Here is a 15,641-nt window from a genome sequence, read left to right on the forward strand (position 1 = left end):
ACTTTAATTTTGAGTGTCACTCCAAATCCAGACCTCCATGGGTTGATAAATTTGATTTCCATTGATCATTTTTTGGTGATTTTGTTGTCAGCACATTCAACTATGTAAAGAAAAAAGTATTTAATAAGAACATTTCATTCATTCAGATCTAGGATGTGTTATTTTAGTGTTCCCTTTATTTTTCTGAGCAGTGTATATTATGCAACCGTGTGTGTGTGTGTGTGTGCGTGCGTGTGTGTGTGTGACATAGATACTCAGTGTGCTCTGAGAATGAAATGAGAGCCATTCTGCTTGGAGTTTAGTGTGTAAAGATTCAGAATTATTATAGTACTGATTGAAACTTCCCTTAGCAACAAATCCAACGATATTGTCAATAACAACAACAAATTATTCATTGAAGTTTTTCTTCTTTGGCAGAGGGCGGATTCAATAAAAAACAAACTTTGTTGATAAACCATTTACAATAATAAAATAACTAAACAAAAATAAAAACTGTTTAAATGACTTCATATCCGGTTGTGGAGAGTGCTCTTCAAATATCTTTGTTAGAATTATGACCAAATTAAAATACATGCGTGAATAGAATTTTTTTCATACAATACTGTAACATTGTGTTTTTTTTTGCATTTCTACCTAGTCTGTTTTACAGATACGCACGGAGACAAACTGAAAAAAGGTCACTGACGGGCAGTTTGCATGCTGAAGAGAAAAAAAACAAAAAAACAATCACAACCATTATTAACATTTCACATTATAGCTATCTGAAACAGAACAGGAGGAAATGAATGGAATTAAACCATCAGAAATGTCAAAAGGTGCGGGGTTCTTTTGTTGGTGTCAGGGGTTAGAGGTTGAGGGTCACGACTGCTGGCCGCTCCATTGGTTCTCCATCGGTCGCCGCAGCAGCTCCTCAACGTGTCGCGCCACGTCCATGGTGTCATCCAGGTCAAAGTCACCGTCAGCATCTAACATGGAGTCACTCCTGTCACAACACAGGGACCAGTTAGTAACACAGGAACCAGTTAGTAACACAGGAACCAGTTAGTAACACAGGAACCAGTTAGTAACACAGGAACCAGTTAGTAACACAGGGACCAGTTAGTAACACAGGGACCAGTTAGTAACACAGGAACCAGTTAGTAACACAGGAACCAGTTAGTAACACAGGGTATCAGACACACACACCTCACAACACAGGAACCAGTTAGTAACACAGGAACCAGTTAGTAACACAGGGTATCAGACACACACACCGCACAACACAGGCACCAGTTAGTAACACAGGAACCAGTTAGTAACACAGGAACCAGTTAGTAACACAGGATATCAAGACACACACACCTCACAACACAGGCACCAGTTAGTAACACAGGGACCAGTTAGTAACACAGGGTATCAGACACACACACCTCACAACACAGGCACCAGTTAGTAACACAGGAACCAGTTAGTAACACAGGAACCAGTTAGTAACACAGGGTATCAGACACACACACCTCACAACACAGGAACCAGTTAGTAACACAGGGTATCAGACACACACACCTCACAACACGGGCACCAGTTAGTAACACAGGGTATCAGACACACACACCTCACAACACAGGAACCAGTTAGTAACACAGGGTATCAGACACACACACCTCACAACACGGGCACCAGTTAGTAACACAGGGTATCAGACACACACACACCTCACAACACAGGCACCAGTTAGTAACACAGGGTATCAGACACACACACCTCACAACACAGGCACCAGTTAGTAACACAGGGTATCAGACACACACACCTCACAACACAGGCACCAGTTAGTAACACAGGAACCAGTTAGTAACACAGGAACCAGTTAGTAACACAGGGTATCAGACACACACACCTCACAACACATGAACCAGTTAGTAACACAGGCCATCAGACACGCACGCACACCTCACACTCCCACATGCACGCACACATATGTAATCTATACTCACATAGGCTGGTATATGCCGTAGTTTGGAGGGTGACTGACAACAGGGGAGGCTCCGTGATCCATGTAGGTGGGGTTTGCTGCTGGGTCAGGATTGGTCGTGGTGAACCTGCAGGTCCAGACAAACAGAAAGACAGACACACGCGCACGAGTCAGAGAACGTCAATCCGATCGCAAGCTTTGTCGGTTACCACGGCAACCTTCATCACCATCCCTTCAGCACCACCACCCCCTCCCCCTGCTCCTCCTGCTCCTCCTGTGCTTCATTAATTACCAGTCCCTTTGAGCAGCAGGATCAGGTTAGGCAGGGTGCTGGGCAGCAGCCCCTGGAGCCCTCCCATTGAGAGGCCCACAGCCCCATGGTAACAATTTGGGACCCTGCAAACTCATTACCCAGACTAACATTACTAAGTGCAGTGATGAGAGGGACAGAGGCGCCCTCAGGCCCGTGGATGCTGGGCTCTAATTGGTTCCTCCATCTGGAGTGAAGACCTAATGGTTGATCTGCATTCAGGCCACATTGTTAGGTGATTAAATCAGCCCTATCGCCACAGAGAGCGAGAAGGAGAGAGAGAGAGACTTACTCTGGTACCACTTGTTTGATCTGCGGTTTCACGTATCCATCCACTGCTTTGGCTGTAAGAGAGAAAGGCAAGGGAAGGAGAGACAGGGAGAATCACTTTGTTCAGACTGTAGATATGGTCCACTTTCACAGGTTCCTCAGTGTGGCTGTTAAGCCTCTATCTGACCAAATTGCAACAGATATAGAGAATAGACACTCCATAATTATATGTCACCATGTATTTGTATAGAGATGAATAGAGGTGAGGTACATACACAGGGGCGGCGTGTAGTATTTGGAGAAGACCTCATCCTTGGGTCTGTCCGGGTAGAGGAACAGGAGGTGGTTGAGGTCACTGATGCGGTCAGCCAGAGAGCGGATGGAGAAGTCTTTGGTTGTGTAGGGCATGAGGTTCCACACCATCCTCTCCCCTGGAAACATAGACACACTTGTATAGTTCCACTTGGCTATTTTTACAGACCTTCTCCGTCAAAGATTAATGTGTTGCCTTAATTGAATAACTGACAAAATAATGAATTGATTGATCGCTTGATTGGTTGGTAGTCAGTACCTGGTTTGTTGGGATTCTCAGCCACCCAGGCGATAGTGATCCCTCCGATCTCAGAGTCGCTGAACCGGAGCAGGAAGGTCCCATTGGGTTTGGACATCAACATGTCCTGGGCCTGCTGCTTGTTCACAAATCCCAGGATTGCCCTGTACATAGAGAATGGAGGAAGGAAGAGAGAGAGAGAGAGAGAGAGAGAGAGAGAGAGAGAGAGAGAGAGAGAGAGAGAGAGGGAGGGAGAGAGAGAGAGAGAGAGAGAGAGGACAGGAGGAGGACAGGAGGGGGACATAAGGACAGAGATAGGCAAAGATACATTGTTACATACATTGCCATGCCTCCCCCTGCCCCTACAATAATTGTATCCTTTTGACCCATTACAGGTAGGGATAAATATCTCTGTGGTTGCTATGGTAAAGCCGTGTCCATTGTGGGGATAGCCTTTTGGTAGAGGCTCGCTGAGATTAAAAAAGCAATCAGAATGTGAGGTTGTAACAGCAGGGGGGCTTAAGAGGGAAAAACACCAAGTCCACTCTATCAAGTAGACTCACTAAAGAAAGCACATTACAGCTGCCATTCAAACGACAACAAAAAGAGGCCTTTAGTTTAGTTGAGCCATTTTCTCTGTCCATTTCCCTGTCTACTTGGGCAGTGTGTGCACGCTGCAGGCGAGTTCATTAGAACGTGCGTTGAATATGTCGTTCCCATAGCAACGATTAAAACATTCCCAAACCAGAAACTGTGGATTGATGGCAGCATTCGCGTGAAACTGAAAGCGCAAACCACTGCTTTTAATCAGGGCAAGGTGACCGGAAACATGACCGAATACAAACAGTGTAGCTATTCCCTCCGCAAGCTAAGCAAATCAAATTCAAATCAAATGTATTTATATATAGCCCTTCGTACATCAGCTGATATTTCAAAGTGCTGTACAGAAACCCAGCCTAAAACCCCAAACAGCAAGCAATGCAGGTGTAGAAGCACGGTCAGCGTCAGTATAGAGACAAAGTAGAATCGCAATTCAACGGCTCAGACACAAGAGGTATGTGGCAGGGCCTACAGTCAATCACGGATTACAAAAAGAAAACCAGCCCCGTCACGGACCCGGATGTCTTGCTCCCAGGCAGACTAAATAACTTTTTTGCCCGCTTTGAGGACAATACAGTGCCACTGACACGGCCCGCAACCAAAACATGCAGACTCTCCTTCACTGCAGCCGAGGTGAGTAAAACATTTAAACGTGTTAACCCGTGCAAGGCTGCAGGCCCAGACGGCATCCCTAGCCGCGCCCTCAGAGCATGCACAGACCAGCTGGCTGGTGTGTTTATGGACATATTCAATCAATCCTTATCCCAGATGCTTCAAGAGGGCCCCCATTGTTCCTGTTCCCAAGAAAGCTAAGGTAACTGAGCTAAACGACTACCGCCCCGTAGCACTCACTTCCGTCATCATGAAGTGCTTTGAGAGACTAGTCAAGGACCATATCACCTCCACCCTACCTGACACCCTAGACCCACTCCAATTTGCTTACCGCCCAAATAGGTCCACAGACGATGCAATCTCAACCACACTGCACACTGCCCTAACCCATCTGGACAAGAGGAATACCTATGTGAGAATGCTGTTCATCGACTACAGCTCAGCATTTAACACCATAGTACCCTCCAAACTCGTCATCAAGTTCGAGACCCTGGGTCTCGACCCCGCCCTGTGGAACTGGGTACTGGACTTCATGACGGGCCGCCCCCAGGTGGTGAGGGTAGATAACAACATCTCCACCCCGCTGATCCTCAACACTGGGGCCCCACAAGGGTGCGTTCTGAGCCCTCTCCTGTACTCCCTGTTCATCCACGACTGCGTGGCCACGCACACCTCCAACTCAATCATCAAGTTTGCGGACGACACAACAGTGGTAGGCTTGATTACCAACAACGACGAGACGGCCTACAGGGAGGAGGTGAGGGCCCTCGGATGTGGTGTCAGGAAAATAACCTCACACTCAACGTCAACAAAACTAAGGAGATGATTGTGGACTTCAGGAAACAGCAGAGGGAACACCCCCCTATCCACATCGATGGGACAGTGGTGGAGAGGGTAGTAAGTTTTAAGTTCCTCGGCGTACACATCACAGACAAACTGAATTGGTCCACCCACACAGACAGCATCGTGAAGAAGGCGCAGCAGCGCCTCTTCAACCTCAGGAGGCTGAAGAAATTCGGCTTGTCACCAAAAGCACTCACAAACCTCTACAGATGCACAATCGAGAGCATCCTGTCGGGCTGTATCACCGCCTGGTACGGCAACTGCTCCGCCCACAACCGTAAGGCTCTCCAGAGGGTAGTGAGGTCTGCACAACGCATCACCGGGGGCAAACTACCTGCCCTCCAGGACACCTACACCACCCGATGACACAGGAAGGCCATAAAGATCATCAAGGACAACAACCACCCGAGCCACTGCCTGTTCACCCCGCTTTCATCCAGAAGGCGAGGTCAGTACAGGTGCATCAAAGCTGGGACCGAGAGACTGAAAGACAGCTTCTATCTCAAGGCCATCAGACTGTTAAACAGCCACCACTAACATTGAGTGGCTGCTGCCAACACACTGACTCAACTCCAGCCACTTTAATAATGGGAATTGATGGGAATTGATGTAAAACATATCACTAGCCACTTTAAACAATGCTACTTAATATGTTTACATACCCTAAATTATTCATCTCATATGTATACGTATATACTGTACACTATATCATCTACTGCATCTTTATGTAATACATGTATCACTAGCTACTTTAAACTATGCCACTTTGTTTACATACTCATCTCATGTGTATATACTGTACTCGATACCATCTACTGCATCTTGCCTATGCCGCTCTGTACCATCACTCATTCATATATCTTTATGTACATATTCTTTATCCCTTCACACTTGTGTGTATACGGTAGTAGTTTTGGAATTGTTAGGTTAGATTACTCGTTGGTTATTACTGCATTGTCGGAACTAGAAGCACAAGCATTTCGCTACACTCGCATTAACATCTGCTAACCATGTATATGTGACAAATAAATTTGATTTGATTTGATTTGATCTCCTGTTACACTAACACACAATCCAAGTCAAACCTCATTTCCACAGGCTATTCTGGAGTAGAAATTCCAGGAATTTAGACATTCAAAAAATTATTCTTACCCATCATTCCAGTGTGGTTTGAGATGTTTTTTTGTGAGTTCCATGACCCCATCAAACCACTGCCAGAACGTGAAATTCCTGCCGGGCAGACTCTCCTGTAGGTTAGAGGGATTGGGACATTGGGTTTGATACAGTCGATAAACCATTTGTTGTTTACCTCCCCTCACACATACAGAGTAGAGTAGAGTAGTAGCAATTACAATAGACAGTCAGTCAGTGAGAGATATTTCCCAGAGTTCAGCTGACCCCCTTACATCCATCCATCCAGTTCAGATCAGTATGACTGTTGCAGCAATGCAGAGTCCACTGGGTTATTGTGTTTGTGGGGAGAGAGTTTATAAGTATGCGTGTGTGTGCGTGTGCATACACGTGTGTATGAGTGAGTGAGTTGCATGTTCATGTTCCTGTTTCTAGGCCCTCTCTCTCTCTCTCTCTCTAATGAGGCTGATGCTCTGTGGTGAATGAGGTCTGAATGTGAGTGTGCTCTCTGTCATCAGTGGCTGGTTAGAGGGAGCCAATGAGGACTGGGGCTGAATTAGTCCTTCCTGTCTGGACAAACAGGCCCATTAACCAGACCAGAGGACCTCACAGCCAGCCAACTAGAGCTCATCAGATTAAATGGCACCCTATTCCCTACCTAGTGCACTACCTTTGACCAGGGCCCAGTGAACTATGTAGGGAATATGGTACCATTAGGGACACACCTTAGAGAGAAACACATTAGAGACTCGCTCAGCCCAAAGAGAGCAGATTAGAATGTATTTTTTATTTAACCAGGCAAGTCAGTTTAGAACAAATTGACGGCCGAGGAACAGTGGGTTAACTGCCTTGTTCAGGGGCAGAACGACACATTTCTACCTTGTCAGCTCGGGGATTCAACCTAGCAACCTTTCTGTTACTGGCCCAATGCTCTAACCACTAGACTACCTTCCGCCCCCAATGCAGATATAGTGGAATATATTGCTCTGAACACGGGAAGGAACACCAAAGAGGTAAACGATGTCTGCAGTGGCACATACTCACATCTAAAACAAATATACACCAGCCAGGCATGGTAAAAACAATAGATTCCCTCTGAGTATCAAAGAGATGATATCACCCCTCTGCAACAACTTGTTTCTAATGCAGAGGTCAGGTCTTGTAGTCCACTGGTCAGTAGTCATGGGCTGTGTCCCACATGGCACCCTACTCACTACAAAGTGCACTACTTTTGATTAGTGCCCATATGGGGTTCTTGTCAAAAGATGGGCCCTGGTCAAAAGGAGTGCACCACATAGGAAACATGGTGCCATTTGAGGCCCACCCTGGTCTTACCCTGTTGAACTGGGACCAGGTCATGGTCATGCCACGGTAGTCGTCAGGGTTGATGCTGGAGCTACTGAAGGCTTTCTGGGCCAGGAAGACCAGGTTCTCCTCTGAGAGGCCACGGTTACTCTGCACCTCTGCCTTGTACTTCATGTTGAGGGCCTCACACAGCTGGGGCCACAGCACCTTGTCAGGCACTATGAAGGGCACCCGACCCTGGGGAGGAGAGGAGAGATGGTTAAGGCCCCTAAACCAGGGCAACGCTAGAGCATCCATCAAGAGAAAAACCAAACAACGTAAAGTGTTAAAGACATCATCACACACGTACATACACACAACATGATGATCACACTGAACTTACGGGTTCAGCAAAAGCGTTGTCCCACAGCACTGTTGCCGTGGCGTTATTGTCTTGGCTACCGTGGACGATCACCACCACAGGAAGTGATAACGTCTGACAGAGAGAGAGAGAGAGAGAGAGAGAGAGAGAGAGAGAGGGAGGGAAGGAAGAAAAAGTTCAGGGGTCATTACAAACACAATGATGTATATGTGTATCAAACACAGTATATATAAGGCAACTCATGTAAAACATGTTTTTTAACCTACTGTATAGCACTTTCTGTTCCAACCAAAAAATCCATATAATTCAGAGAAATACATGAACAAATGTGTTAAGGGAGGAGGGGAGCAAATATGTTCCCTGTACCATTGACAATGTGAAGGTCATTTTTCTTGTGTGACATAGCTTTAACAATGATTACTACTTCTAATATGGTCACTGAAGAGGCAGGGTAAGGAACATGGTGTATTGACGGAGCCACCCTCTGCGCGCCGACGACAACTGGATGCATCTGGTTTTCATGGGAAATGGAAAGAGAGCCTGTGACGTGACTTCCTCTTTTGGACATTATAACAAGGCGACACTCCGTCTTAGCTCCTCCTCCACATTTACCGGATTGGTTGAACAGTGGAGAAGAGAACCTCCCTCGACAGTTTTTTCTTCTCGTCAGGACCAGAAAGAAAGAAAGGCTGCTGAGGCGCTATAGGTTAGACTAGAGTCAACAGCTCACCTTGGGCTAGTCCACCACTCTGCTCATCTCTTCTTAAGCCTGTGTGTGCTGTATTGATAAGAGTTGGCAAAACAGCACAAACAGATCTGGGACCAGGTTATCAGTTCTTACCTTAACCTGAAAGACCAGCTCATTACCCCCGACGCTGAACTGCGACTCAAACAGAATGGTAAACTTCTCCTCTGTCACAGACTCCGCCCCTCGCCGGTCCGAGCGCTTGATCCTTTTCAAAGACTACATGAGAGATGAGGCGGGGTCGGAGAGGAGGATCATGAGAGGACAGCAGCACAGCACACAAACATCTTCTAGACTATTCACTTTGAGGAGCTGTTCTCTGATCAAACACACACATACATGATTCCCTTTCATTTCAGCAGATTTGAAGGGATACCTCGGGATTTTGGCAATGAGGCCCTTTGTCTACTTCCGCAGAGTCAGAGGAACTCATGGGTACCATCTTTATGTCCCTGTGTCCAGTATGTAGGAAGTTAGGGGTAGTTTGGCAAGCCATTGCATATTCACTAGCATTTTGTCTTTAACTTCCTTCCTTCTGGAAATAGAGACATAAAAATGGTATCCGCAAGTTCATTGCCAAAATCCCGAAGTATCCATTTAAGCCCGAGTTTACATGTAAATGATTAATGGAGGACCCTAGGGAACTCAAAACAGCATGTGGGCTGAGTAACATGCGATCTGTATGAGTATGAACATAGAATGAGAATGCAGAATCTCCAAAAGCCTCTTGGATTCCAGTCTAGCTGGGGGTAGTCTCTAAAGAGAATCTTCTCTAGGTGTGGTATTACAGTCTGAGACTCCCTGGTCCCGTCCATCCTCACCATGTTCCTGAAGTTGGCGCTGAGTGTTCCTGTGGCCTGGTGGTACTCCATCACACAGTTGTTGTTAAGGATCTCTCCACTGCTGTCACTGGGGGAGGGGGAAGGAAGAGGGAGGAGGAAGAGGAGAGGTAGATGCTTCAGCAGATGTATTAATCATAGAGTCATGAAACTTCCACAGAACATGAAGGGGAATGACTCATTTCAATTTATGTGAGACAAGTTTTTTTCAGGATGCCAATGCTGTCAATCTTGCAAAATGCTACCCAAATTTAGGCTAACACGGCTATTCTTTTAGTACTAGGAAGGAAAATGTATACACTAACTACTTTAGGGTTCTATTAGGTGTGTAGAACGTGGGATGTGGATGTCTAAATGTGGAATCTCCACTTGCTCCATAGATTCCACTGTGGCAGTAGATATCAGTGATGAGGGGGCTCTAGGCTGTGACTTACTTCCTGGTGTTCTCATTCTTGAGCAAGGCCTTCGCCTGCTGTTCACTGATGATGGTGGCCTTGACCTGCGGGGGGTTCATGTGCACATTGAGCTTTCCACCCACTAGGAGGCGCACTGTGGCGGCAAACTTGGTCTGGGTCTTCAGCACCTGGGGAGGCTGCTTCTCTATGATAAAGGTGCTAGAGAGAGAGAGAGAGAGAGAGAGAGAGAGAGATAGACAGAGAGTGAGAAAAAACAGACAGACAGACAGACAGACAGACAGACAGACAGACAGACAGACAGACAGACAGACAGACAGACAGACAGACAGACAGACAGACAGACAGACTAGAGTCAGAGGAAAATGTAGAGGGTTGCTTTAAAGGGATAATGCAACATTTTAGCTTGAACTCATGTATACTATTTGCATGTCTTTGCATGCAGTTTGAAGGAAGATTCTGGAGCAACTGCTAACTAGCGTTAGCCCAATGACAAAGTCTACAGGAACAACTAGCTTGCTAGTTAGCAATGGCCCCAGAAACTAACTTCAACTTCCTTCAAACTGCACACAGAGTCATACAGATGGTATCCATGAGTTCATCTGACTCTTGGTTAGTAGAAAAAGGGCTTGATTGAAAACATTTAGCACTATCTCTTTAACTGACAGATCACCACAGGGAATTCTGCTCATCACACACTGCTGCCTATTACGTCTATTTGACCTGCTTTTGAAAGTTACACAGTACGCAAGCTGTCAGCTCTCGATGCTCCCACACGTAAACACACACAGACAGACAAACGCTACACACAGGCAGCGTGATGCTCATTCATTCAGTCAGCTAGGGCTTTTTAGTAGAGTACGCTGTTTGTGTTTTAGGCTTGGCTGACCATACTCAATATTCTCATCTCTGTGAGCAGGCAGTGATGAGATTCCCTCCCTAGCCTCCCTCCCAGGCGCCTGCTAGAGGTTTAGGGGGAACAGTAGAGAGGATGTGGGTGTGGTTTCACTGGAGAGCAGGAAAGAGCGAATTAAGAGGAGAGGAAACACCAGTGCGGTAGTATGGACTTTAAAATAATTGTTTTTACGCTCTCAATGCTCCCCTGTCTGCGGCCTAACGGACATCGTTCTGACAATAACACAGCTTCTCAGTGCATTATGGGTCTCTGTGGAGACCACAGTGCATTATGGGTCTCTGTGGGGATCACAGCTGGAATAGAGAGAGAGCAGAGGGTTCTGGGAGCACTCAGAAGACTTCCTGATCCAGTCAGTGAGGCTGGCGGACTGATACGGGCTGACAGACAGTGTCCCCAGGGCTACAACACTCTACCATGGAACTCAAGCTAACTTTCTGAGCCTGTTAGCCTTTCTTCCCATCTCACCATCATTGTAGACTCTTCATCTCTAGTCTCAAACACTTTTTTGTCTCTTTAGCTCTCAAATCGACCCTCTTTCTTTCACTTTATATCTTTGAAACTCTGTTCACTCCTCCTCTTCCTCATATTGTATCTTCCTCTCCTTTTCTAAACCGTTCACTCTCCCTCCTGTTTTCTTTTTCCTTTCGGATCGATAGCAGGCCTCCCACTCTCCTCCCCCCATCTCTCCCTCCTTGTAGCGTTGAGGGTAAATGCAGGCTGACTGGGTTGTGTTTGTGTGTTCATTGACAGGTTCAGCAAGGCTTGAGAGCAGAGTTGGGCTGGGCTGCTGGAGGAACTATCAGCAGCTTGCTCCCCCTGCCTCGGAACAACCCAGCTTGGAGTCAAATACACACACACATGATTTTCTGCTCCACAGAGTCATATAACCAGGCTCCCGTGATGTGCGGTGCTGAGTCATTTCTAATGTAATTCTGGTGATAAATGTAATCTCACACTCTATTGGCCACATAAGGAGTCAGGGGTTATATCAGTAGGATAGGGTTTGTATAAGGGTTCACACTGAGTGTAGTATATGGTAAATAACACAGTTCAGTTGTTCTCCATTTAGTCCCATCACACAGAAGAAATGGGGGGGGGGGGGGTAAACATGACTGTAGAGTAGCATACACACTGAAGATAAGTGTGTCTATAAGAAGCTCACATTTAAACACACCCACTTTCCAGCTCAAAGCCACTCGCACACAGTCCAACACACTACAACCTATTCTCACTATACCTTGCACTTTGATACTGAACAATAACAACAACTTTACACACACACACACACACACACACACGCACACATGCACACGCACACACACACCTGGTAACCAGTGCTGAGATGATGTCTGTGATGGTGCTGTTGAGGTCGTTCAGTAGCTCCTCGATGGGGCCGGGGATGGGAAGCTGTTGTCTCAGGTGTTCTGCTCTCCTGATCTGCTGCCTGTTCTGCCAGATCGTCTCTGCCAACTTCTCACACCTGAATAATACACACACACACACACACACACACACATTATAATAAGGTTCTCAAAATGGGCAAATTAAGATCACACAACTCAAAGTTCAGACTCTTACAAGCTCAGACAACCAGACAGACTATAGTCTAGTTCAAAATATACAGTTTAAGACAAGGTAATAATTCCATGCTGGAGCGATCAAAAATAAACACATTCATTGGACCGTTGCTGATTCTATAGCATCGAAAACGTGACCAGAGTTCGGGAAATCAAGTAATAAAGTGGTGGTAGATCATGAGAATTTTTTTAAATGAATAGAATGACAGGAAAACAGTCATTCTGTGTGTTTGCTGAGTAGTTAGCAGAAATTCACAACGATTTATTTTCCGCTTTAATGGCAAACTTTCTGTACTGCTAACATTCACATGTTCATATATGTTTCTTGTTTGTCTATCTTGTTTATGTCTTTGTCTACATGTGTATATATGTTTACAACAAGCAAGGGAAAGATATCAGAATAGGGGCATTGGGGAATAATAACATATTGCACGGAATGCATTTGTACTGTCGTGAAGCCGTCTTTAGAGGAATGCAAGGTGTCTTTCATGATCATGTGAAACGTCAATGCTGGGATGTGTTTTCAATGATGTTACAGGTAATTATGATGCAACTATGACGGTGACACGATATGGATTACAATTATCATCATGAATATTAAGGCTATACGCACTACATGTTACACACATAGACCCTCAACCATGCAAATTGGCGGTGTTATTATTTATTTGGACAGCAAACATTATAGCCTTACTCTTATACAGACATCATACACACTCTCACTAAATCACATCCAATATCATACACATCAACCTACTCAGATTTTCTACACATAATATCATGTCTCAATTTGTGGCATTGGCTCACAGGCAAGGGAACAAAACAAATATTGCAAGAACCTATTTCTTGAATTCTAAATATCAGACATTTCAAAGCTCTAATTTTGACCGTCATAATACCTCTGATGGCAGTAACTTTACAAGCACTAATTATGGTCAATTCTGACTGAGAAGAGCATCTAGTTATGGTAAGGGGTGAAATAACTATAGCCAGTTAGAATTGTAACGGTTTAGCAGATTATAAAAAAGGTCAGTCTTTACGTGGCTAAAAGAAAAGGAATGTAACATATACTGTTTACAGGAAACTCACTCTACATCCTTAGATGTAGTTGTGTGGAAAAGGGAACGGGGTGGTGAAATAAAGGATAAAGGAACTCAAAAGGTGTGATGATATTAATTAACAAAAATGTCGATCTGAATGTGCAAACTGTCAGGAATGATTCGCAAGGAAGGTGGATCCTTTTGAATATGAAAGTGGACGAAAAAGATTTGGCTCATGAATCTATATGGTCCAAATCAGGATGATCCATACTTCTTCAAAAACATTTATTCCAATTTATTGAACTTACAGGCAACAAATGATCAAATCATAATGGTAGGATACTAGAACACAATGTAAAGTACCTTAACGGACCGTAAAGGAAATCACTCTACAAACTATCATCACTATGCCGTTAAGGAAATCACACATATTATGGAGACATTAGAAATAGTGGCTATTTGGAGACTAAAAAACCCCGACCTAGTGAGATATACATGGAGGAGACTTAATCAAGCTTTCTTGTCTCGTTCTCTCTTGCATCAAAGGTTAAAAAAGTTTTAATAGGAGACAGAGTGCGATCGGATCATCATCTAATTGGCCTTCAAATAACTCTTATAGAATTTCTACTTGGATGGGATTATTGGAAATGTAATCGAAGTTTACTGGAGGGCAACTAATTTTTAGCAAAATAATTTATAACTGAATTTTTCCAGTAAAATATAAGTTCAGCAAATCCCCTTATTGTTTGGGATACCTTTAAATGTACCTTCAGAGGTCATTCAATTCAATATTCATCAATAATAAAAAGTCAGTTTCTGGCTAAAGAGACAAGACTAACAAAGGAACTCCATGAACTAATAGTACAGGTAGATAGCAATACAAACAATACTACAGAGATACATAATAAGTTAGAGGAAAAACAAAAAGAACTGGAGGAACTTATTCAAGAACGATCTCATGTAATCTATTACAAAAATAAAGCAAACTGGATGGAATATGGAGAAAAATGCACAAAACTATTCCTGAATCTCCAATACAGGAACGCTAACAAAAATAATTTCCAGAAGCTTGTTACTGAAGCTTGTATAATTTCCAGAAGCTTGTTATTTCCAGAGGCTTGTTCCAAATTATATTTTAAAAGAGAATATTTTAGGCAGATGTTCTCTTTTCCGTCTCATCCTCTCCCACTGAATGAAGATTACGGTAAGGAATTCTTTCCAAATAATAAAAAAATGGAAAATTAACAAATGTACAGAAAAATCAGTGCAAAGGCCAATTTACAGAGGAAGAACTATTTGAGGCTATTAAATCCTTTCAGTCTGGAAAAACCCCAGGAGAGGTACATCAAGCCTTTTTTTATATAATAACAGCTCCATTGTTAGATTGTTTTAATTACTCAGATAGAAATAGTCATCTGTCAGGTACTCAGCAGGAAGGTCTGATTTCTCTATTATTAAAACAAGACCCAGATGGCATATATATAGATCCAGTCTATCTAAAAAACTGGAGGCCCCTTACACTTCAATGTTGTGATGCAAAAATACTAGCGAAATGCATAGCACTCAGAATTAAAAGGGTTTTACCAGGTATTGTTCATCCTGATCAGGCAGGTTTTTTACATGGGTGATACATTGGAAATAATATATGACAACTACTAGAAATAGGCCAGGCCAGGCCTTTATAGCAGATTTTGAAAAGGCATTTGATAAAGTAAGACTGGATTTTATTTATAAATGCCTGGATTTTATTCAATTCTGGTGATTCTCTTGTAAAATGGGTAAAAGTAATGTATAGCAACCCCAGGAGTAAAATAGTAAATAACAGCTACTTCTCAGAGAGTTTTGAATTGTCAAGAGGAGTTAAACAAGGGTGTCTGCTGTCACCATATCTATTCGTTATGGCCATCGAAATGCTAGCTATTAAAATCAGATACAATAACAACATTAGAGGATTAGAACAAAGGTGTCCATGTATGCCGATGACTCAAGTTTTATATTAAGTCCGCAAGCTAGATCCCTGCAATGTCTCATTGAAGATCTAGATAACTTTTCTGTACACTCTGGATTAAAACATATTTATGATAAGTGTACAATATTACGTATTGGATCTTTAAAAATACAACGTTTATATGCAGCTTAGTATGCTTACGACGATCGTGACAGAAGATCCCACCA

At 44.0% G+C, this 15,641-nt stretch overlaps 1 protein-coding gene across 2 annotated transcripts in view; it reads right to left on the reverse strand.

Moving 5' to 3' along the window:
- Positions 1-285: 285 nt before the first annotated feature.
- Positions 286-15,641, reverse strand: part of LOC109897291 (signal transducer and activator of transcription 5B) — a 96,913-nt gene continuing 81,557 nt past the window's right edge. For both annotated transcript variants that reach the window (XM_031834015.1, XM_031834016.1), the window contains exons 9-20: positions 12,174-12,329; positions 9,955-10,134; positions 9,503-9,590; positions 8,778-8,900; positions 7,958-8,050; positions 7,606-7,812; positions 6,292-6,386; positions 3,106-3,248; positions 2,810-2,965; positions 2,557-2,608; positions 1,977-2,081; positions 286-982 (exon numbers count right to left, since the gene is read on the reverse strand). In XM_031834015.1, the coding sequence (XP_031689875.1) occupies positions 859-982; positions 1,977-2,081; positions 2,557-2,608; positions 2,810-2,965; positions 3,106-3,248; positions 6,292-6,386; positions 7,606-7,812; positions 7,958-8,050; positions 8,778-8,900; positions 9,503-9,590; positions 9,955-10,134; positions 12,174-12,329 (1,522 nt within the window). In that variant the 3' untranslated portion in view covers positions 286-858. The remainder of the gene's footprint in view (positions 983-1,976; positions 2,082-2,556; positions 2,609-2,809; positions 2,966-3,105; positions 3,249-6,291; positions 6,387-7,605; positions 7,813-7,957; positions 8,051-8,777; positions 8,901-9,502; positions 9,591-9,954; positions 10,135-12,173; positions 12,330-15,641) is intronic.

This window comes from Oncorhynchus kisutch, linkage group LG10, assembly GCF_002021735.2.
Source record: "Oncorhynchus kisutch isolate 150728-3 linkage group LG10, Okis_V2, whole genome shotgun sequence".
In the NCBI taxonomy this organism is placed as follows: Eukaryota; Metazoa; Chordata; class Actinopteri; order Salmoniformes; family Salmonidae; genus Oncorhynchus; species Oncorhynchus kisutch.